Below are 25,135 nucleotides of genomic sequence, written 5' to 3'. Positions count from 1 at the left end.
TGCTGTCAGCAATGGGAAAGAACAATAACAAAAATAAATGAATGTAGCTCAAAGGGAATGCAAATGTGCTATGCTAATAGAGACATGCATTCGTTGTAAAGACCGTTTGACTGCAGAATGAGTCTGGTGATGGTTTATGGGCTTAAAAAACTGTGCAGGTGAAGTTCAGATTTTTATCTGTGACGAAACAATCTGGGCAAAATATAAACAGTATTTTTGAAAGCTCAGGGAAGGTTATTTTGGATGAATGGAGTCATGAAACAAGTGTGAATTCAAAAAAAAAAAAAAGCTATTATATTTATCTCAGTATTCTGTCAAAAAGGTTACATACTGTGGCTTTAACTTTTTGCTATACTTTTGATTAGTAAATGCCTAAATTTACATGAATTGGTTAATAAAATATCAGAAAACATCTCGATATGTTTATCAAATATCACATTTCTCAAATTGTACAGCCCGCTTACTCTTTTTTAACCTCCTCATTTACATGATCTTTCCCACATGTTTATTACTGCTTAAAATGGATGTGTTATAACTAATGCTCTTCCCATTGTGGCCTGTGCTTGTACTATGGTGTGACCCAAGTACTCTGCATATCTTTCAGCAGTCCTTCTGCAGTATGCACTTGTCAGATCATTTATCTCCTTTAACGGTTTGATGATGAACACGCCTCAGGTCATAAATCATGTGATGTGACATGTGACGCAAGTGATGTCATTTTTAAATAGGCTGACAAATGTTTGGATTTTTATACTTAACAGGGCAACCAAGCAATTTAGATAAGATCGATTGTGCAATTACAATCACAATGTATGTCATCAAAAGGTCAGAACTACCATAACTTAAAATTTCTCTTCTCTCTTTGAACAAAAGATACAATATCATTTAGATAATTAACTTTTACTCATTTAAGGTATAGGTCAAGGTATACTGTATTAATCTCTTTGCATCTCTCTGCATTTGACCCATCCTTCAATCCTTAAAGTTGCTGCACTTATACAAAATCTTACAAATCATTACAAAGACATTCACTCGAAGTGAAGCAGTAAAAATTAGGTTAAAAACAATAACTGCTAGCTGTAAAGTGAATTCTTGTACTACATCTTAATGTTAGTGATTTGAGTGCTGAAATGAGTCTGGCAAAAGTGTATGGACTTTGGAGGACTACATCCTGGAATACCACTGAATGATGTCACAGGTGGGGCATTTTTAGCTCTGGAGAGGGAGACAAATAAATGCATTAAACTCAAATGTTTGAATGAAACAAAACACAACTCCAGGTACACTTTTGATACGCTAACAACAGTGTAAATTGTCAAAAGCACAAAACGCCAATTTTGCATAGAGGACATTTGAAGTTCATATGACAGGTTTTGATGTTTTTCCACTATTACTTGTTTTGATGGAATAATACCTGTGGTAAATATGTATCATAGTTTTACATCAGTTAAGTGACAGTTTGGAAAGATAAATACACAGACACATGAAGTAGCAGTGAGTTCTACATGAGTCATCAGCACAGAAATGCAGTGACATTTACACATTTATCTGACAGGTTAAACACTGAACACTTAAAAATAAAGGTGTTATCGTGTATTTTGGTCCTTGTTAACATTACGGTTGCTGGGTAACAGAACTTGAATTACCTCTGCGTTTGTCATATCTACTGTCCATGTCCAACCAGGAAGTAAAATTATGAATTTCACCACACAAAACTGGCCACAAATGTTAGTAAAATCTTAAATATAATATCAACTATGTTTTAGTGAAAAAAGTATCTATGCATATGCACTTTAAATGAAATAGCTGCAGTTTATACAGAGACAGCTTCACTCCAGGCGCCACAGTAATCATCGATCATTCCTTTTGCCAAATGACTCTTGTATTGAAAACAAACACGGCCCTGAACCCAGCTCCATTTAACCTCACCGCTGTCGGCAACATTTCAACTTCAGTGAATTTTCCGCATTTTTTGTCAGATTATAATTAACACAGAAAATTACCTCAGGTGCCTAGAGCTGTTCCTCCGCGAGCGATTGTGTCAGAGCATCGCTGTGTGTTTTGGCTACACGCAAAAAAGAAAAAAGATCTTATCGGGATCTGACTCCTCACCTGTCCTGGGGCGCTTGTAATTATAAAGGAGAGGAGTGAGTGGAGGTATGAGAGCTTTGGGCGTTTTTGGCAGGGTTTGGATAATTGCAGGTCTAAGCGTTAAGGTGTGCTTGTTTAAATATCTCAGGTGACAGTGGGCATACCTGTAGAGGGACAGAAAAAAAAAAGATTTAAAAGGATTTACTCTTACCAAGCAGCTGTGCAAAACAAGTCAAGCCAGGGCAAAGGTTAAGCGTCAGATCCCCCATGGCAGCCAAAACAGTGTGTGATCCCCTTGCCAAGTCGGGATGGGTGGTTTTGAATAGCAGGAAGCCAGTAAAGATGAAAATGAGTTTGTTAGGTACTTGAGATGACAGGTAGAAATTAGCAGTGATTTGGTGTCTGAAAAGATGGTTAAGAAGGTTGTATGTTGTGTTGTCTGCTGTTGTAATGTTTTATACTTACATGATTGATTATGAGACTCTAAATGAAACAACTACATGTTCAGAAACCTTTTGTTTTCTGGAATTTTTCTTTTAGTGTGGATCATACCTGGACGACTGAGGGATTACACAGACATTAGAAAAGTAACTTAATTAGCAGAGTGAATGTTCAGTGCTACAAGTAAACAAAAGGAACTTATTTTTGGCATGATAAGCTAAACCCTTTAATGCATTATCATTAATTATTTTACCAATAAAATGCTGTCCTTCATTTTGACTCGTACAGTATAACCATAATACAACCAATATTCCTCTTATAGGTGACAGCAAATTACCTTGAATTAACTTGAATTGGTCGTTTAACAGATCCAAGTAACTTGATATTTGACCACTATATTTTGTATTTTTAAGGATTTGTGAGGATTTTTGATTGCAATATTTTGATCTTTTTGACACCATAAGTTCAGTTAAATGAAAGCCTAAAATGTACATACTACTAGTTGAACACCTAAGGAAAACCAATGTAAGACTTAAACATTTTCCCTCAATAAACAGAACATTTCTTTCAGATGGAGAACTTTGTGTTGCTTTCAATAATATTTTTTTCTTGCAATGTTGAAAATAGATATTTGTGTAATATATTGTTCAGTAGCATTAGCAACACTATAGGGCAAACTGATCAGTGAGCACCGCGCTGCCGCTCCAGGGGATCTACCTCCATATCTTGGCTGGTGGATTTTCCCTACTGTGCATTTTTTGGGTTGATGCAGGAAACCCATCCAGATTTGGGCGAAACTTGCACTTGGGAGTCGAACCTGGAAGCTTCTTGATGTGAGGCAAAAATACAAGCCTCTCAACCACCATCCAGCCAAAATTCATGTATAGTTCAGCTGAGGCACACATCTGGACAACGTTAGATCCGACCACACACTGGGCTACTGCTCCACTGCCTCCTCCATCTAAATACTGACAGTGATTTTTCAAGTTTTCAAAATCTAAAAAACGCAGCCATAACGGGAACACGCTTTTCTTCTCTGCTCTTCACGGTGCCTGAAAAGCTTCAAATCATTCCAGATTAATATTCCGTCATTAGCCACTCCAGACGACAGGTAGAAATTAGCAGTGGGCGGACGGAAGCGCTAAATGACTTTGTTTCTTAAGGCCGGGATACATTCCTCGATGACAAATCCCTGTTTTGTGAAAAGACAGCTATCCAAAGGCAAGATGATCCTCTAAGTGAATTCTCTCCTCAGTCGCTGACAGCGCCTTAAAAACCCACAAAAGATTGAAAGACCGACTTTGAAGACACCAAACTGTAAGAAAAAGTTGAACTGTCTGCGCTCAAGTATGTCAGGATACATCTAATTAGCAGGGAAAACCTTGGCGCGGATTGTTGTTATGCAGTGTCTTTTGAACTAACCTTGGTAATTGGCGATTCCAAAAGGCAGTATTATTAAAAATTCATATCTGGTTAATGGATTGATTAGTGCAGGTGTATATGGGGGCGTAGGTTGAATGGTTAATTGTTCGTCGGCTCTGAGGATAATTGGCACGTGTGAAATAAAAGAATATCCATGGGAAAACCTTTCAACGCAATGTGATCTTTACCCCTTTGCAAGAAAAGATTTATGCTACAAATTAGCTTCTATGATCAACATGCGTAGAGATATGGAGAAGGGTATATCACGGAAAAATGACAATTAGATGAGGAAGATGGTTCTGGTGTCAAATGTATAATGGGTAATGTTGTGTAGTTGGATAATTTGCAAACTCAGAAGATAAATATGATTGATTTGTTTGGGGAAAAACGCCACAAGGCTTATGAATACAAATCTCGCTAACTAGATAGCTAGCAAGGCCAAGTCACAGGTCAGATCTTTGAAATGGTGACCCTGATCCCAGTGTGAATGCATGTTTTTCAAGATAGTTTTGAGCAATACAGCGCATGACTGAATGCAAAATAGGCAAGCTTATTGCCATACTGTGGAACAAGTCAGGCGAAGCATTCTCCATGTGGGTAGCAGGTGGGACTGAACCAGGACTGAACCAGGACTAAACCAGGACTGAGCCAGGTCTAAACCAGGACAGGACTAAGCTTTAATCAGGACTAAAGCAGGACTGAACTTGGACTAAACCAGCATTAAAACTGGAATGAATCAGGGCTAATCCATAAGTCAACTAGGAATAAATCAGAACTGAACCAGGACCGAACCAGAACTAAACCAGGACTACACCAGGACTAAACTGGGACCAGGACCAAAGCAGGACTAAACCAGGACTAAAACATGGCAGAACCAGGACTAATCCATAACTCCGCCAGAACTAAGTCAGGACTAATATTATTTTTCATTTGTTTGCTCTCATACAGTAAGACACTAAAGAGTACCTTATCTTTAAGGTACACTTTATTGTCCCTGTAGGAAATTTGTCCTCTGCATTTGACCCATCTTTCAACACCACTGGGGCATCTAATCAGCAGCAGTGTGACCCATCTCCAGATCTTGAACTAGCCTTGGCCAGGACTATCTTAGCTGGAGGATTTTACCTATGATGGGTGTTTTGGGTTGATGCAAGAAACCAGAGTGCCCGGAAGAAACCCACTCAGAAATAGGGAGAACATGCAAACTCTACACAGAAAGACCTGGACAACTCAAGATTTCAGTCCGGAATCATGTTGTTGTGAAACATGGCTGCTAGCTCAACCACCGTTGCAAAGGGTTAAACCTATTCAGTATTGCATCACCATATAGATAACTGCACATTATTCATATCCACAGGTTAATTTTCCCACTTCATTCACTTTGATATGTTTGCCTGCGCTGATCCCATCTCCTGCGATTCTTGCTTTGCTAATACCCCATTATTCCCTTCACAGACTCCCAATCGCCCATAAGCTGCTGACAAATTTCACACACAACCTTAATCTTATCACGCTTTGTTCGAACCCCCTCCATTGCCTCTCTTCTGCAGATTAGCCGATAGCGAAGCGGGCTATTGTTTCGCCGTATAGGCTTTTGTCATCTCGCCTACCTGGCAACGCACGCTTCTTCCAACCATTTAAAGAAAGGCTAAAATGTGACACATCATGAATCCAATTTTCCCGGGATTAAAGGTGAGCTGTCAGAGCCGGCGTAGCCCAAACTGACGACTACCAGCAAGGCGTAGACAGTATCTCCCATCTCCCTCACTTCTTTTAATTTGGCATTAGGCACGGTAAGCAAAATCGCAAGTGGTTTCAATTAGATAGGCGAGAAAAGTGTGGATTTCCGTTGGGAGAGGCGCAGTGGTGGCCAAAAGTCTATCAGGATCATTAAGAGACTGTTACTAAAGTCTACTCTGGAGATAATTGCCCTTGACATCTTGGAAAATGTGTGAGAATTTTGAGATTGGGTTTTGTTAGCATTAAAAGAAAGCACAGACTAAGGAAATATTTAATAGACTGTATAATCTGTTTAATCTGTATAAATGTATACAAATGCATTGTTTCCTAGTACTATTTTCTGCATAAATATTAGTTTTTGCATGAACTCCCCTGTTGGTGTAGTCTTGTGAGTGCAGTTTGGGTAAGATACATAGAGATCCATTCATCCATCCATTTTCTTCCGGGGCAACCGTCTAAGCAGGGATTTCTAGACTTCCCCCACCCCAGACATGTCCTCCAGCTCCTCCGGTGGCACCCCAAGGTGTTCCCAGGCCACCCGAGAGACATAGTCCCCGTGTCATGGTTCTTTCCCGGGGCCTCCTCCTGGTGAGACATACATAGAGACACATAATAATTTTGAGAGCTTTTGTCACGCCACCTTTTAGTCGACTAATAGATGGGCTTGACAGGTCTACTACAACCCAATTGCACTGCAACCTTTTGTCATGTGTATAATCAATGGCGCTTAATGACACAGGCAGAGTATGCAAACGATCCCCCCAAAATTGACGAATAAATAATAGAGTGAGTCAAATTATAAGCAACTATGATGATGTCAATGCAGATGCTTTACTACAAGAATTTAACCTAGTCAGCAAAATTAATTCACAAACTTCTGAAAAAACCATCTGGTCTCAATTCAGCTGAGGTCAACAGAGGTATGGACCAATCACGTGGCGCCATTGATGTTTGGGCGGAGCCAAAAGTGAAGCGCACAAACCAACCAAGCAAAACAAACCTGTACTTTTAGACCCTTTTTTTGTGAAAACTGTGCAGAATGGAAGCAGTCTGCATTTGTGGAGGGAAAAATGTCTGTGCTTCGCTCTCAACTGGATGTAATAAAAGGTTGCCAAACAATCAGATTCAAATTTTAGAAATGACGGTCAGCCGTTTCCCGATCAGAGCCGGTCCAGATTGATAAATGTGTCGAATTCAAATAAAACTGCTACGCAACGGTCAAATTTTTATATAGCGCTTTTCCACCTTCAAGACCACTCACCATTCACACACCAGTGTACACAGACACTGGGTGGGAGGTGTCTTGCCCAAGGACACAAGAACAGCACTAATCTGTTGGAGCTGGAATCGCACCACCAGTCTGTGCGTTAGTGGGTCTGACCGCTCAATTCAAACCACCAACCTTCCGATCAGTGGACAAACGCTCCACCAACTGATCTACTGTTGCTCGCAATCTGGCCGTTTTTTCCTAGTATTAGTGAAGACACAGGGATAACATGCAAACTGCACAGAAAAACCTTATTTAGTCCTGTAATTGAATCTATGACTCGGTTCTTATAAGGTGGAAATGTTAAACACTCTGTCATCACGCCACCGATACATTGTAGTTCATCTAACCCCTCACCCATATAATTAAGGAATAGAAATTTTTAATGTTTATTGTTTTATGTTTTAACTGATTTCCATAGTAATTTTTATATCTTGAGACAGCTTCTGCGAATTCTTGTGTAAAATATGTTATGTTGTTACAGAAGCACTTCCACATTCCTGCTCTGAGTCCCATTTAACTGCAATAATCCAACATTTATTTGCAAACACTTTAAGACATCTATTTCCCTAACTCTCACACTTAACCTTTTTTCCTTTTTTTTAATTCCCCATAATTCTTCATTACAAATACTTTGGCTAATAAGCGAATTCCCGACTCTAAAGTTCACCTGTTTTAATTGGACTTTTATTGGCTCATTTGAGGTGGAAAACCCTGTTAAAGCTCTCAGCCTTCCCGAGTGTCTCTGGAGTGCACTGCGGCAGGCTAATGGCACACTCTAGTGCTCCATAATGAGGCGAGCTGATTGGTTTAAAGATGGAGCTGTGAAGATCATGTCTGTGAGTGAAGCTAGATGGCACGAGACTTCTGAGGGAGTCCAAACCCTTAGATATTGAAACATATTTGAAGTGGACAATGCTGGTTACATTTAATATACATTGTGTGAACGTTCCTCCATATGGCATCATACACTGCCTGGTCAAAAAACAAGTCGCCACCAAAAACAAAAGAAAGGTCACACACTCTAATATTTCATTGTTCCGCCTTTAGCTTTGATTACGTCACACATTCGCTGTGGCATTGTTTCGATTTCGCTTCTGCAATGTTACAAGATTTATTTCCATCCAGTGTTGCATTAATTTTTCCCCAAGATGTTGCATTGATGATGGTCGAGTCTGACCACTGCACAAATCCTTCTCCAGCACATCCCAAAGATTCTCAATGGGGTTAAGGTCTGGACTCTGTGGTGGACAATCCATGTGTGAAAATGATGTCTCATGCTCCTGAACCACTCTTTCACAATTTGAGCCCGATGAATCCTGGCATTGTCATCTTGGAATATGCGCGTGTCATCAGGGGAGAAAAAATCCATTGATGGAATAACCTGGTCATTCAGTATATTCAGGTGTCAGCTGACCTCATTCTTTGAGCACAGACTGTTGCTGAACCTAGACCTGACCAACTGCAGCAACTTTACAACCCATATTTGCTTAGTTAAATCATAAATAAATAATATTAAATAAATACATATTTTGGTAGTACAATAATAAGTATGCATTCTGTGAGCTAGATCATCTCAAATCTGACTTGTAACTTTTGATTCCACCTGCTTGTCTACATTCAGATACTTACTTAATTAAGTAAGGTATACACTTTTTTGTCCTTGTAGGTAAATTTGTCCTCTTTCAGTGATGCTAGGGCAACTTCACTGTTGCATCTGGGAACCCTAGTCTTGGTCACAACCTTAACTGGAGGATTTAACCTATTGCATGTTTTGGGTTAATGGGAAAACTGGAGTGCCTGGAGGAAACCCACCCAGACACGGGGAGAACGTGAAAACTCCTCACGGGCGCCCCAGGAGTCAAACCTGGTACGTTCTTGCTACTTAAGGTCACTGATGAAGTGCTGTGAAATGGGTCTCCTCATATCTGACCTGTAACGTGTCCTGTTGGGGCCACCTGCTTGTTTCCATGAAGATATTTAGATACAACCAAACATGCAAATATTTAGTTTATTGCCATATTGTGGGAATTTTTGGAGCTTTCTCCCATGCCTGAAGAGATTTGAGATGTCATCCATGCAGGTTTCAGTAATTCTGCAATATTTCTTGGGCACTATTCAGATACAGCATTTTCAAAACAATAAAAGGTATCGCAGTGATCTATATTTCTTTGTCCTATATTACACAAAATAGATTCTTGTGATCTTTAAGTCGTTATAATGTCAGGTATGTCAAAAACATAGTCACACGTTTTGAGTAATCCTCCATTAATAGTCTACAGCTCCAAAGCTCAAAATGCTCTGTTCCACCTTCTGATGTCATCAAGTGGTAGTTTTCAAGTTAACAGCATTTTTTTTACCTTTAGTTCAGTAGAGATTGGCAATTCCAGGGCTGCAAATTATTCAAATGAGTCTAGTGATGGTGAATGGAGTTTAAAAACACAGTGGAGCACTTCCTGTATTACCACATGACATCACAGCTCAGCCTAAATATGCAGGGTTTGTGCGAATGAAACAAATCACAACTCCAGGTATGTTTTTGACGAGAAAACAACATTATAACATAGATCAGAAAGTAGCGTGGTATGGGCCCTTTAATGACATCTTAATGCCTCATTTACGAACTATTCCTTTGAAAAATCTATTCTAAAAGGGGATTAATCAGCCTCCCTCAAATCTACGAAAAGCATAGCATTCATGTCATCGATCACTCCCTTTGACAGACAGCTCTTTCTACCACTGAACCATCAACCATCATGTTTCATATTTTATTAACCGCGCTATACGCTAATGAACACATTAAACTCACGGCATCCCCTCAGCAATTTGAAGCCAATTATTACAATTTGTTAAAAAGGCATGACTAATTAAAGAGGATATATAACCGAATTGAATTTTAATGCTCCCTTTTTCCTCATTACCTTTGTTGGCGGGGTTAAGATGAGACGGGACGTTGAGATTAGATATTCTCGGGCTAATTAAGACGCAAGATCTCTCGGGAAGCGAAGAAGCTAGTCCTTTTTACCGCAAAGCCTATAGCAGATACGATTATTGCGAACCTCGGGACCCTCCACCCCCGCACCCGCCAACCCCCACCCCGTTACTTAAGCTCCCAGGCAAGACCCTCTCTCCATGGGCTCTGAGCGGTGACCTTTGGGAACGTCAAGCGAAGAGATAGAGAGATTCACACATTACGATTAAGCTAGCGGTAATTAAACACATAGAGGAAGATTACGGAATAGAATCGGTAATTCGCGATTATTAAAAAAAAAGTTGTCCCAGATTGCGATGGCATAACTGTCACAACCGGACTTCATCGGCCATAGTTCACCATTGGCGCGTTAATGATTATGTCAATCAATTAATAGGCTTTCGCAGATAGAGAGAGAATTGGATTGCGGTATAAGAGGAGTGGAGTTAGGGGACGTTTTCAAAAGTGATGGTCTGATGGAACGGACTTATGGCACCTTATATTATGCAGACAGTTATTAATTGTAATGTCATTGTAATGAGATGAGTGAAGATTGGGCTCGGGGGCGTAGTTCGAGAAAGTTCTTCGGGGATGGAGATGTTCAGAGTGCTTTTTGGAGAACAAGGAGGAGCTTCAGACTGAGGGGTAAAGGGAACTAGTTAATTCATGCAAGAAAAGGCAAGTTTATTTGTATAGCACAATTCGTACACATAGTTGTGGCTGTTAAAGTTCATGTCTGAGTGCATTATTATCCTAGAGAGACTGGAGGTGACTGCTGACACTTTCTCTTTGTTTCTGTGGGCCAAAGACTATGACTATCAGTCTTGTCTGAGTTTAGCTGGAGAAAGTTGTTTTGCATCCACACACTGATCTGTTGATGCAGTGAGTGAATCCACTGGTCCATATTCACCTGCTGCCAGTGAGACATGGGACACATTATTGCTGTGTATTAACCGGCTTAATGCAGAGCCCTAAACAGAGAAGATTTTGAAATAAATTTTAAAAAGCCATTTTCTTCCACTTATCCGGGGCTGGGTCCTGGAGGCAGCTGTCTAAGCAGGGACTCACAAACTTCCCTCACCCCAGACATGTCCTCCAGCTCCTCCGGTGGGACCCCAAAGCGTTCCCAGGCCAGCTGAAAAACATAGTCCCTCCAGCGTTCCTGGGTCTTTTGTTTATTTGATCAATTTGACAATAAAGCGCACATGTAAAAAAAAAACCCAATAAAGCGCACATGTAGAAAAAGTTGTCTATTTTGTATAAATCTATATATAAAACCATTTCAGGTGCCTGTGTCTGTGTGTAGCTGTGATGGTCTATACAATAACATTTTTATTTTTTATAGGTCTGGATCCAGAGAAGCACTTGGGGAAATCTCTGGCCCAAATGCAGCCTTATCTCCGCCAGGTCAGACGTGCTACTCACATGTTTATCTCAATCCAACTGTCAATATCCTCTTTTTTTGTTATGAAAAAGCTAATGGTAATTTACCTTTCTTAAATTAAACTAAATCATATGCCACTGATACTACTCTGGCTGGCAGCTAAATATCACTTTGATAATGCTAATGAATTGATTCCAGGGGTGGGTGTACTGTAATTTTTGTCTCCTGGGTTGAGGGGGTCAATATTCAATATGCCAAAAACAATCATATCACAGTTTTATATAACCTAGATCATGATTTGTGTTTGATCGTGTTTTCATACAGTTTGTCTCTTAACACAACTTCGGGTATGTGATGAGGAAACAACATTATAACATTAGAAAAGAGTGTAATATGGAGCGTTTAATGTGATTGGGAAGGGAAAAGCGTCTGTGTTTAAGCACCATGTCAAAGGATCTGATCACCTAACAGTACATCCCATTGTGTCCAGCTCTCAAAGAAGTACGGCGTTCATATTTGCGGCGAAGGAGGCGAGTACGAAACTTTCACCCTGGACTGCCCTCTGTTTAAAAGGCGGATCGTCATGTGAGTCCAGATAGCACACATTTATACTTTAGCATAACGGCTGAAGTGTCTTGCCAAAGGACACAACACTAGTAGAGGTGTGCAGACTCTTGAAATATGGGTAATTGCCGGGTTTTATTCACACATGTTTAACACACAAACCCTGCATATTTAAGCTGAGTTCCTCTCTCAAACAGAAAACATTCTCTTCCACCTTGTGATATCATGTGGTAATACAGGAAGTGCTCCACTGTGTTTTTAAACTCCGTACATCTTCACTATAATCATTTGGATGATTTCAGTCCTGGCATTGGAACTCAAGGGAAATCTACCACTGCATGAGTCCATTTTGCGTAATATACGACATTTAAAGACATGTTTGCTCTAAATTTAATAAAAATATTGAGATATTCTTTTTGTCAATACTACTCACCCTAAACACTAGTCTAATACTCCTGTAGATGTAACTTTTTTCAGTTTGTTTGTACTTCCCTGTGTTTTTGTAGTGATGCGATGGAGACAGTGATCCACTCAGCCGACGCCTTCGCTCCGGTCGGGTATCTGCGCTTCACCAAAATGCACACGGAGAACAAAGACACGGTGAGTCCGACTTCTGACGGAATACACAAGTCCAAACCGGCTCGGTGCAGCACGGAATCAAAGCTGTTCAATCCACAACTGGAAAACTTTGGGAACTGAAAACTCAGGAAGAACAAAAATATCATTCTAGGGGATTTCGTGTTTGTAGTCCTTTTTAAGATCAGGTTTGGTCCGAATTATCAAAATATTCAAAGCACTTAAAAGTAGACATTTATAAGCGTAAACCATGTTATAATGGTGTTTCCTCATTATTAGCTTACACAAAATTGTTTTCATGCATGTGAGAGGAATCCTGTCCTGCATTTGACTCCTGTCTCCCCCCACTGCTCTGTATTTACATATGATTATTCAAAAAAATGTAACTCTGGATCATTTAAAGTTCGAAACAGTCACTTAGTCATTTTTCAACACTAAAAACATGTGGATTCAAAATGTAAAATTCACTCCCTGTTACAGTGAAATGCCACTATATGAATCATTAACATTTCTAATTCTCTTGTACTAACCAAGCCCAGCCCTGCTTAGCTTCTGAGATCTGATGAGATCAGGCCATAATGCCATATTGTGAAAAATATCTAGGCAAGGCAATAACATCTCCATAGGGATAGGCAGATGGTGGGCAAAAAAGTTGCATTGTTAACCTTTAATTGCACTGAACTGTTGTATACTACACAATTTGTGAGTTTTAAGCAGTGATATAATGTTGTTACTTCCTCAAAAACATACCTGAGCTTGTGTTTTGTTTCATTCACACATGTACACATGAGTAACCCTTTATTATTAGTCAGTCAACATCTCCAAAGCTCAAAATGCTCTGTTCCACCTTGTGATGTCATGAAGCTGTAGTTTTCAAGTAAACATCTACATTTTACCTTTAGTTCAGTAGAGACTGGCAATTCCAGAGTTGAAATTATCTAAATGATTCTAGTAAATGTGTGTGGAGTTTATAAACACAGTGGAGCACTTCCTGTATTACCACATAATGACATCACAAGGTGGAACAGTGTTTTCAGTTTAAGAGAAGAACTCAGCCTACAGTAAATATGCAGGGTTTGCGTGTAAAACATGTGTAAATGAAATAAACCACAACTCCAAGTATGTTTGTGATGAGGAAACAACATTGTAACATAGATCTGAAAATAGTGTAATATGAGCCCTTTAATATATTTGTCTTACAATAAAGTATCGACATTTCATGCTGAATTCAAAAGTAAAAACTTGCCTTTTACACAATCAAAGTCATCCGAAGCCCAATCACAATGAAAACACTTAGCTTTGGGCTTTTAAACCGAGAGCAAAAACACATAGGAGAACAGACGCCTTCAGTCTTGTAAATCTATGGTCACATCCACTTCCTAGGGCCTTTCTGGTCTCCTCCTCCAGCTCCGTCGCTCCTCTTCATCCCCTCCGCTCCCTCCCGCCAGCCCCACGCGGCCTACTTCGACGGCCGCAATATTCGCGGCTGCCCCAAACTAGCCCCAGATTAATAAACATGTCCGCTCGCATTAGAGGAGCTTAGCATTCAGGTAGCTGGCTAAGCACTCAGGGGTGGGAGGGATGGAGAGGCGGGGAGCTGGGGGGGAGGCTTCATCAAAAAGTGACACCAGGGAACTTTTCTACACAAGCAGACGAGTTTATAACGGTAATATTATTGTCAATTAAAACGTTGAGCTAATTTGGCTCTTAATTACATTGCTATTAACTGCCCATGTTAATAAGAAGAGAGCCAGTGGATGATGGATGGCTCTGGTGATTCGTGAGGCTTCTATGTAAGGCCAGACACTGCATGGATATGGATTTTGAGTATTTAAAATGCCCAGCTTGACTATTTTAATTCATAATACTTCAACAATATCCATTACCCGTATTATCCATATATGGGTATTATGCAGAATTGACTTTTTTGACCTTTCTACCATATTATAACATTGTTCCCTCATCAAAAACATGCCTGAAGTGGTTTTATGTGTCATCCATGCATGTTTGAGTAATCTAGCGATCTCTCCCGAGCCCTATTCGAACCCTCCGTACGGTTAGTGATATGATCCTGTCCAATACTCAGCTCACAAGCCTATAAAAATATACAAGAACAGAATATAAAATACATTACAACTTCACAAACCTGGTGTGATGAGCAGTAGTTTCGTTAGCGGGATACAGCTGATTGTGTTGTGTTAGCTCTCTGAAAGGGGGAGTGACTTGGCACAGAGAGCAAAGGAAGGGGGGGCACGGTGTCAAAAATGAAAGTGAAACGACATTTTAATATGTTGTTTTTGACGAATATATGTTCAAAACGATAAAAGTTAACGTGGTGATCTAAATATGTTATGGGTTAACAATTAAAGAGTACTGTTAATACCCACTTTACAAAGGTCCCATATGAGGTTGTGCTTGGGTTCACTGCATGACGTCATTAGGCGTTAATTCAGAAAGTGCTCCTCAAATACCTGACTGACACTCAAATACCTGACACTTGACTCACTGCTGATCAGATACTTTTTTCTATACATTCAGTACATTTGAAGGTACACACCCATTTTACAGATTAGATACGTAGATCATTATTTTGCATTTTGATCATAGTAAACCACAGCATCAATCTAACACAGCTTAATATTAGAAATGGGTCCATTTTCTTTCTTTTCATTGTAGAAGATTTTTATTTATCATATTTTCAGGAGTATAAGTCGCACCAGCTTAAAAAAATGCATAAGAAAAAACATATATTTCACATAAAAATAACATCTGAGTATAAGTCACACCCCTGACCAAATAGTTGTAATATGGCTACAACATATTTCTGAAGCCTTTCCCCTATAGTCTTAATATCTTAACGTGCAAAGTTTTGTTCTATGCTATAGTGTGGTTTCCTCGTCAAAGTCATACCTGGAGTTGTATTTTGGTTCATTCACACATGTTTAACCCACAAATCCTGCATATTAAGTCTGAGTTCTTCTCTCAAACAGAAAACACTCTATTCCACCTTGTGATGTCATGGGATAATACAGGAAGTGCTCCACTATGTTTTTTAGAGTTCCTTCACTAGAATCACAAAACGCAACTCCAGTTATGTTTTTTGGGATGTAAGAACATTCTAACATGGATAAAAGCTCACAAGAGTAAATTTTGTGTAATATAGGACCTTTAAGTCATTTTTACGTCTCATGTCCCCTTTAAAATCTTGAATAAAACACAGCAGGGCTCTTTCTACAGTATTATGCATGTATTCTTATGACTCACTGCACTGGGGACAGTTATGGACAGAAAACATACCCCCCACACACGGCCTGACCCCGCAGCCTCTCTCCCTCCAGCTATATATTTTACCACCCCTACCACCTCCCCCATCACACGCACGCACACTCCCCTCTCACCCCCCTACCCCCCCCAGACAAGCACGGGGGAACCAGGGGAGAGACCAGCCCCGCTCCGGCCTGCTCAAACGCTTCTCGTCAGGCTGACAGATCCACAGTGACACCCCTCTCCGGTAGCAGAACCAGGGTGCTGGGTAGGGGGTCGGTAGTGTTGGTGGTGGGGGGTAGGACCACCATTTGCCCTCACGTTAATGCTAGTCAAGCTATTTTTCCATGCCCGCGCCAGGAGAAGAGAGGGGCTAGAGTGTAATTAATTTGATTACCATACGGCGTAATGCGGTTGACAGCAGACAGGGGGGGCAAGCAAATGTGAAAGATGTATTCAAATGTGATGCCCAGCAGGTTTGGCAGGTAATATGTACGGCCTTGAGAGAATGATTTGTTATTTAAAGAACAATAAAAGGGAAAAGAAATGTTACTCGGTGGGAAGACGCAGCAAACAGGCACATGGCATCCCCGAGTTTTGACTGACAGGCAGCATGATTGAATCTACAATAGCGGAGAACGCCACTCCCTTTTCGCCTAAATCGTGAATACGTTAGCATGTTATTTCATATTCATTCACCTTCAAGTCATCTGAAGTTTTGTCGCTAAATGCTATCTTTGGTGGATTACGTTCTGATCTTGGATAAGGGGAGGCGGAGGGATTGATTAACATGTTCTATACATTTATCAATCTAAAACGAAAAACACTGAAAGTGATCGGGAAAAAGCGGAACGTCATAACGATTATTTGAATCTGATTGGGCGAATTCTCACAAAAGCAGAACAAGCCGAAAAATCACACTTTTGTTATGTCCAGTTGAGAGAAAATCAGACATGTCCGCTGTCCACAAATGCACAAATTGTTTTCCTCCTGCACGTTTTTCCACAAACTAAACAGTCTGTGTTTTTGCTAATATAGGCTGAAGTTCATCTGTTGGCGTCATCATGTTGTTTTTGGTTCGTTTGGGCTTTTCATCTTTGGTTTCCACCCAAACCACAATGCTAGGGATTAATTATATATAAAACATTTACTTACTGTGCTGACAGAGAAGATGCTGGACTAGGGTCAGTGAATATAAAGATCTTATCTGTAAATCAGGCACATATCTGTATTTACAACATAGAACAGATTGTGTTTTGATTGTAAATTTTGCAAAATCTTTTTTTTACTTGGTGTCTGGTTTACAACATTAGTTTAGTGGTGGAATGTGTGGATTCTTTGTATTTAAAGGTACAGTATGTAACTTTCTGGCGGCACATCACCTGCACGATTCCATGGAAATTGAAAGTTAAAACCATACTTGAAAACACTCCTTGGAGATAGATAGGTTTTATGCCATACTGTAGAAGGTTACAGCAAAAGTAACAGCATTCCTATGGAAGCAAGCAGGCGGAGACCCTCCTCCAGACCAAATAGGAGTCAGGTTTGTGGAGATGCAAGCAGGGTAATAAACTCAACCACAATGAAAAGAACAAGATGCTTTTATTTTAGTCAAGTTACATACTGTTGTTTTAAAAATGTCCTTCAAAAATGTCTCTCTCCTTTTCAGTTATGTGGCCTCCTGCCCTCCATCTCAAATGTTCACATCAAATTGTACACAGAGCTGCACCCTCCTTTGACCCGTCCTCCATCTCATTCTAAACAGAGCCTTTAGAACTGTACCACACCACATTATCATGCAGCATTTTGTCTGTCTTAGCTGGGCATTTGGCCCCGTGTATTCCCTGTGGTGATTTTTATTTATCCCACCCCCCCACCCTTTCCACAGAACGCCGCAGCCAGCGTTTTGCCCCGTGGTGCTTGTCCTTGCCGGAGCTCCATTGACAGGATGACGGAGGAGGAGGAATGCGCTGATCAAGCCGAAGACGAGCCCCCGGAATCTCCATCAGGCGCTAACCTCAGCTGTCAGCGGGGCCGCGGTGAGATGCATTGTGTGTGGGACTGTTTGGTGTTGACGTGAATAAAGCGTGCATATTTACGGCCCCGTGCGAGAGGAGGGGGCGGGTCTGACGCCGTACCCCGGTTCGGTGTCACTCGGCCGGGCAGTGACGGCTTGACGTGCGCTGTCAAGTCCCCGGTGCTGATTTGTGACAGTGGCTGAATTCATTTATCCTTTGACATAAACTGCATATGCATTTGGATTATAGAAGCGTTTGGCGTGTCCTACTTATGGAGAAGCAAAACAACAAAAAGCACATTCAAAAAATCTCTGTCAACTATGGGGTTCTCAAACTTTTTCAGGCCAGGGACACGACCCCTTATCCATATGAAAATATTCCAAGGACCCACCTACCGTCCTTCACTATGACATAACAATAACAATCACAAGTTTAAACCATATTTACAGCCAGATTTGGATGAAATATGAATTTGTTGTTCATTTGTAGTTCTTTCCATCAGAAATAATCTAGATTTTGGACTGTACATTATAAGAAATTATAGTAATGATCAATGTTATCGGATGAAGTGTGACATCACCCATAGCGTTCGGCTCCAGTCAAATGACGCTCATCGAGGCTAGCGGTTATAGAGGCCAATTTGGAGCAGATTTCCAAATTTGGAATTCCGACTTCCGAATTGTGAGTATCATAGCAACCAGGTAATGCCTCTTCCCGCCCACACTGCTGGTTTAGCAACTTAGCAACCCTGTCAGCCAAATCTGTTGCTAACGCTAGTGGGAGCAACCTCGGGGAAAGAAGGCACCTCATTTGTTCATATCTTGATTTATGGACAAAACATCAAAATAGTTTGGTTAGAGTGGTTTAATATGAACATTTTAAGACCTAAATGACAAGGCTCACTGCAGCAGTTATAGAGAGAGGAGTAACAACTTGAAGTGGATCGATGGAGCCGGAAAAGCCCCCATGATCACTTCCTATTTGGAACGTTGTGGCTAGTGCATTAGCTATGTCCATTTATATATACAGTCTATGCCCTCAACTCATGGTCCAAGGCTCTCCAGACTCCACTTTGAGAACCTCTGAATTATTGTAGTGCAGTACAGCCAATTTGCTCTTTTGTGTCTAAAATTGTAAAAAAATAAGATTAATATTACAAATTGGAATTTTAAAGCACTGTATCTGATTATTACTCCCTTCAAAACTTTTAAAACCAAACTACTTCATTTCAAACTGTTTTCGTCGGTCCAAACTTATTCTTCACACATTCTGAGCATCCTATTTATTCACTGCGATGAGTTTATAAGCACTTTTCACAACTTTCAAAGGCCAGAGCGGTACTGCTAACATATATTAGCATGCAAACGGTGTGCTTCCTAATTCTTGAATAATAAAATGCTTCATAATTTGATACAGACAGCACACAGCGGTCAAATTTGACTCAACTACGTGTAATAAGTGCAGCCATTTTAACTTAAATCATGTGAAGCAATATTTATACAAGGCCTATCAAGAAGTATGTTGCATTTGGGAATATACTAATACAACTGTAATAATAATAATAAACTGTAATAATTTAATAAATAAAGATGGTGGAATGCATGGTGGAATGGAAGACGTGATTTCAAATAATTTTCTAGCACATTCACGATAGATTTTGCTTAAATAAGAGGAAAAGTCTTAAAACAAGTATATAAGCCTGTTATAAGTCATCTTTTGTGTTTTTTTTCCCTTTTCAGACGTGTCTCCCTCCTGGTCCCAGAGGAGTCCCTCAGGGTTCCAGTGGGTTGGGGGCATCTGTGGTCTCCAGTGTGAGGAGCTGGACGTCCAGAAGCAAACATCCGCTGCCTTCAACCAGCTACAGAGTAAGACTGAACTCTTGGGATGCAAAATAAAATACATAATAATCTGTACAACTAATGCAGTATCTACAGTAAGACAGTAAATATCAGATAGAGCGCCTTTAAGCTCCCACATCAGAAATAAAAGTTATATTATATTAAAAGTACACTATGCAACTTTTCTGACAGAGAATCCACCTCCTGCTTGTCTCCATAATATTATTAATTTGCCTGGAATGTTGGAGACTTTTATTAGTTTTTATCTCCATGGAGACAAGTTACAGGTCAGATGTTGTAAAAAGTAGATCTGTCACAATAATCACTGCATCGACTTATCATTCAATATATGGAAGATGGAACTATATATTTTTGGGCCGACTATTTATCGTGTGTACTTTTGTCTACATTTTCTTTGCAATAATGGGAAGAGTTTTGTTAATTTTGTTGTATTATAATAAGATTTGAGCAGTAGAACGTTGACTAAGTCACTCGCGTGGCTTTTTATTGCTTCATTCTGTGATCTCTATAGTTACAAAATGGTTCACTGGGATTATCTTGTTTGATGTCTGTTTTGTCAGTGGTCTAAAGTAGTTTCAATATTATCGTTTATCGTTATATTTCTCTGCCTAGTAAACACACATAAATGCAAAAAAGGTAAGTATATTATAGTTGTACAATACCTTGACAAACCTATCTTGTATTCGCCTTTCTACAGATCTGACCTGTAACTTGCACTTGTTGCGCCTCCTGCATGATAGATAACTTTAATGCAATACTGTGGAACATTTCAGGCAAATCGATATAATCTCAATAGAGCTGGTGGGGGCTCCACTAGAAAAGTTACATAGTGCACCTTTAAAGGGCCCATATTCTACTATTTTTGATCTGTGTTATAATGTTGTATCCTCATTAAAAACATACCTGGAGTTGTGTTTTGTTTCGTTCACACATAACACACAAATTCAAGTTCTTCTCTCAAACGGAAAACACTCTGTTCCACCTGTCATGTGGTAATACAGGAAGTGCTCCACTGTGGGGTTTTTTTGTTTTGTTTTTTTTAACTCCATACACCTTCACTAGAATCATTTGGATGATTTTAGCGCTGGAACAAAAGGCAAAGGTTAAATTGACAACTACCACTACATGACATCACAAGGTGGAACAGAGCATTTTGAGCTTTGGAGATGTAGACTAATAAACTAGAACTATTCAAACATGCGTGAATGAAACCAAACACAACTCTGGGCGTGTTTTTGATGAGGTAACAACATTATAACATGTCTAAAGCTCTCAAGAATCTATTTTGTGTAATATAGGACTTTTAAGATAAATTTAGACCTTTTGTTTGTCCCAAAATATAGAAACATAGTTGCAACAGCAAAATAATGAACATTAGTAGATGAACAGAAAACATTATTCCGAATAAATAAGGATTCTAAATAGGTAATAGTACAAATGAACATAATAAACATGAGTGACAGTAGCTCAGTTGGTGTGCATCTTCTGATCTGAAGGTTGACGGTTTGGATCCTGCTCTCAACATAAAGAAAAAAAACCCATCATTGGTAGAGCAGGCAGATCCACTGACCTGTAGGTGAATATTGTCATTGTATCCTTGGGCAAGACACTTCACCCACCTCGCCCCAGTGTCTGCGTACACTGGTGTATGAATATGTGTGTGGTTTCTTGATTGAAAAGACTTTAAGTGCTTTGAAGGTGTAATTTATATACAAATGTGACCATGACCATTTACTAAATAGCTAAATATCAAGATATAACACAAAAACCTATGAGACTTTCTTACAAAACGGTACCTAACACTCCCCTAAAAGTACATCTCTTCTTAATACAAATTTAATGCGTTCTCTATCAGAATCCTTTGGTCCATTATTTATAGTACATAGCATTTATTTCAAAGACGTGCTAGCTGTACCTCTTAGCATTCTCAGGCTACATCCTCGTACATACACCAAAGCTTTTCTGTCCCTTGGGTGTCTTCGTTTTTCGTGCTAGCTTAGCGCACGCGAGGAGGAGCAGTTGGTTGACAAGTTATTTTTTATTCAAAAGTACTATCAGACAAAGCGTGCATGTCACACTTTATAATATCCAACGCTGGCCATCAAGCAAGGACGAATTCTTCAAATATTTTCTTTTTTTAATAGTTCAGTCATGTTGGATGGGTTTTTGTTTTTGCCCCCGAGATTATTTTTAGATTTTTTTTTTTTACAGTGCATCTCACTCTTTTCTTCTTTTTGACGGAGGGAAAGAGGGGCGAAAGATGAAAAGCATATTTAATATTTAGCCGCGTAGAAAAGCCTTCAGAGTTGAGACAATATTAAACAAGTTAATATTTAATGGACAGGCCCTTTATATGGGGCGAAGAGTAGTCTGGTGAAGAAGAGGGGGAAAACTAACTCGGAGATGTTTGGAAACGTGTCTCAGTGTTTGTCTCCACACTCTACGGTTTGGTTAAAGGGCCCGTATTACGCTGTTTTCTGATCTATGTTGTATTGTTGTTTCCTCATCAAAAACAAACCTGGAGTTGTGTTTTGTTTCATTCACACATTTATCACACAGACTCAAATTTAGGCCGAGTTCTTCTCTCAAACAGAAAACACTCTGTTCCACCTTGTGATGTCACGTGGTAATACGGGAAGTTCTCCACTGTGTTTTTAAACTCCATACACCTTCATTACAATCATTTGGATAATTTCAACCCTGGAACTGCTGATCTCTACTGAACTAAATATAAAGATTTTGAGCTTTGAAGATGTGTGAATGAAACAAAACACAACTTCATGCATTTTTTTGATGAGGTAACAACATTATAACATGGCTTAAAGCTGACAAGAGTCAATATTGTGTAATATACAACCTTTACACATGAAAAATGATGCATGTATTAATGGATGTAAATAGGAACTATTTAAATTAAAATCTAATGTAAAATAGTGACTCATCATTTTACAATCAGAACGTTACAGAGCAGGTTTTATTATACTGCTATATTCCTCAAAAACAACGTTGACAATAGATTAGTTTCAGTTTTGTTTTTGTTGAGACCCCCCCTCCACTTACTCCTTGCGCATGTGCACATCACATCAGGTTTGTGAAGTTGCAGTGTATTGTTTTGTATCCTGCTTTTGTATATTAATAGAAAATGGCCGTGGGGAGCATGAGTGACACAGGCTTGTGAATTTTGGATGGGCTGGTAATCGTAAGGAGGGTTCAAATAGGGCCTGGGAGAGATCACTCGATTACTCAAACATGCATGGATGACATCTAACACCTCTTCAGGCATGTTTTTGATGAGAGAACAACTTTATAACAGAAAGCTCCAAAAAGTCAATTTTGCATAATACCCCTCTTTAACAGATTGAGTCCTGCTCTAGCGTGCTACTTTTGTTGTCACAGATGCCGAGGGCAAGCGAGGGCACCAATCTGTATCACAGCCGTCACACACCATTCATTCATACTTAACATTTGTTACGTTTCTTGCCCAAGGACACAACGGCAGTATGAAATCATCAGAAGCTGATGAAACAGTTGTGGGTAAACACTAATCACGGAGTCTCTGCTGCCAAAAAGTCAGCACAACACATTTGTAATCTTTTAATTGTCCTCTGGTTTGGCCTACATCAAACACATGTACAGTTAATCTCCAAAGGAAAGTAGTCCCTTAGAAAAGAAGATCCATACCTGACCATGCCTTAGAATTAAGTTTTTGTTGTTTTTAAAATCCAGATAAGCCCATTTTGACCACCACTCTGTCGTTGTTCAGGTGAGCTGGACAGTAAAGGCTGGCACATGAGAGACATAGTCCTGGTCCATCTGTATGTGAAGAACATGGAGGACTTTGCACAGATCAACACTGTGTACAAGAAGCACTTTGGAATCAACCCTCCAGCCAGGTAAGCCTGGAAAGGGATGTGTATGTGAAATCATAACATTCTAAAGACGTGCTGTTTGGTTAATATCTTTATACTTAATAAGACTATCAGGGCTCCAGACTAACGTTTTGGGGACTGTCCAAAAACTGGCCCAAACCTCAGACTGACCCGTCACTAATAGATTTCCTTCTGTCACTATAAAACTATGTTTGTTATTAATATTAATATTTTAATGAAGCATTTCCACTGCATTTCTGCTACATATTGTACTACACAAATTAGTATTTAATCCATTATTAGTTAGTTATTAGTTCATGTATTAGTTTTACCCACTTATATTTTAATTTCTTGAATTATAATTCCTTAATTACTGTAATAAAATGTGGGTTTATTTACTCACTTGACCTATACACCCTGGTTAAAAGTGTTTGATTTGTCTGTGACACTGATTTAGATTTAGTGACTTTAAGTGAGAACACCCCCCATGCCTCTGTCCTCTGTGTGGATACAGTGTGGACTTACTTCTTACTTTTGAGCATTTTGCGCTAAAGCTGCTTTTCAGATGAGTAAACAGTCTGCAGAGGACTCCGAAATAGTTTTGAAAGAAACTAACGGAGCTCCACAACTCACACTGTCGCTGTGAGAAGCCTTCTCCTGAGAATGCAAAAGTGAATGAAATAAAGCCTCCCATAGATATGGGATAAATAAATATTCCTGTGGGCCACCGATGTACTCAGTGAACAGCTCTACTGCAGAGATCAGGTAGGGCAAGCAGACGCACCAGCAGCCTGTCCTGTGTGTCTCCCTGCTCCGAGGCGAAAAAGAGGAGGAAGAAGAGTGCGCGGCTCTCTTTAACGCCTCGATATAGCAGTCTTTGCTCTGTGGCACACTTAAGGCACTGTAAATGACGATGTGATAATAAAGTGTATGATAAATCCACTGATGCAGCCTTTCAACACTGTATGATAAGACTGTGATGGGGGAGGGAGGGGCTGAGTCTGTCCCCGCCTCAATTTTTACCGTCCACGGCTCGTCTCGAGCCCTGAAGCCTGTTATTGGTTTATTTCCATCTAAGCACAACTGATTATTGGCAACTGACAGAACTTTAAGCCTGAGTATTCCATCTAAGATTTTAACATTTAGAGTGGCCTCATGCCTCTTCTACCAACTCTTGAACTACTTCAATTTATTCTAAAACAGTTGGCCCAAACTAATTACTGGCCTGTGCTGGAACTTTAAGGCTGATGGCCAATACACTAAATGCACAGCTCATTATCAGTCAGGCTAAAAGTTTCATAATACATTTCATGGTATCTCATAATTGTACCATCTTATATAATTATTTCATGACGTTAAAAGGTAGTACTTGTCTTTCTTGTCCAGAGTTTGTCTGCAGGCTCCTCTCCCGGCCGGTCAGCTGCTGCAGATGGACTGCCTCTTCCACGCCTGGGGCCCCTCTCCAGTGGATCCGGTGGTGCAGGAGGAGGGCTGCTACCTCCGTCGAGAGGCCCTGCACGTCCAGAGCCTGTCCCACTGGGCCCCAGCCAACATCGGGCCCTACAGTCAGGCCTACAGGGTGAGTGCTGGAACCTGGATCGCACTAGTGGCCAGTCTGATCCTATTTACCTTTTCTGCCCCGCCCACATTTGCCTCTAAATGCTCTTAA

At 40.1% G+C, this 25,135-nt stretch overlaps 1 protein-coding gene across 1 annotated transcript in view; it reads left to right on the top strand.

Annotated features, from left to right (window-relative positions):
* The window catches only part of dph6 (diphthamine biosynthesis 6), a 118,602-nt gene that overhangs the window by 45,748 nt on the left and 47,719 nt on the right, over positions 1 to 25,135 (top strand). The window contains exons 6-12 of the mRNA XM_033988274.2: positions 11,278 to 11,339; positions 11,807 to 11,901; positions 12,387 to 12,480; positions 17,609 to 17,759; positions 19,478 to 19,603; positions 23,361 to 23,490; positions 24,853 to 25,045. Coding sequence (XP_033844165.1) covers positions 11,278 to 11,339; positions 11,807 to 11,901; positions 12,387 to 12,480; positions 17,609 to 17,759; positions 19,478 to 19,603; positions 23,361 to 23,490; positions 24,853 to 25,045 — 851 coding nt within the window. The remainder of the gene's footprint in view (positions 1 to 11,277; positions 11,340 to 11,806; positions 11,902 to 12,386; positions 12,481 to 17,608; positions 17,760 to 19,477; positions 19,604 to 23,360; positions 23,491 to 24,852; positions 25,046 to 25,135) is intronic.

The sequence above is a fragment of the Periophthalmus magnuspinnatus genome, chromosome 22 (genome assembly GCF_009829125.3).
Source record: "Periophthalmus magnuspinnatus isolate fPerMag1 chromosome 22, fPerMag1.2.pri, whole genome shotgun sequence".
Taxonomy (NCBI): Eukaryota; Metazoa; Chordata; class Actinopteri; order Gobiiformes; family Gobiidae; genus Periophthalmus; species Periophthalmus magnuspinnatus.
Note: the sequence above shows the minus strand (reverse complement) of the source record. Positions and strands in the feature narration are given on the sequence as shown.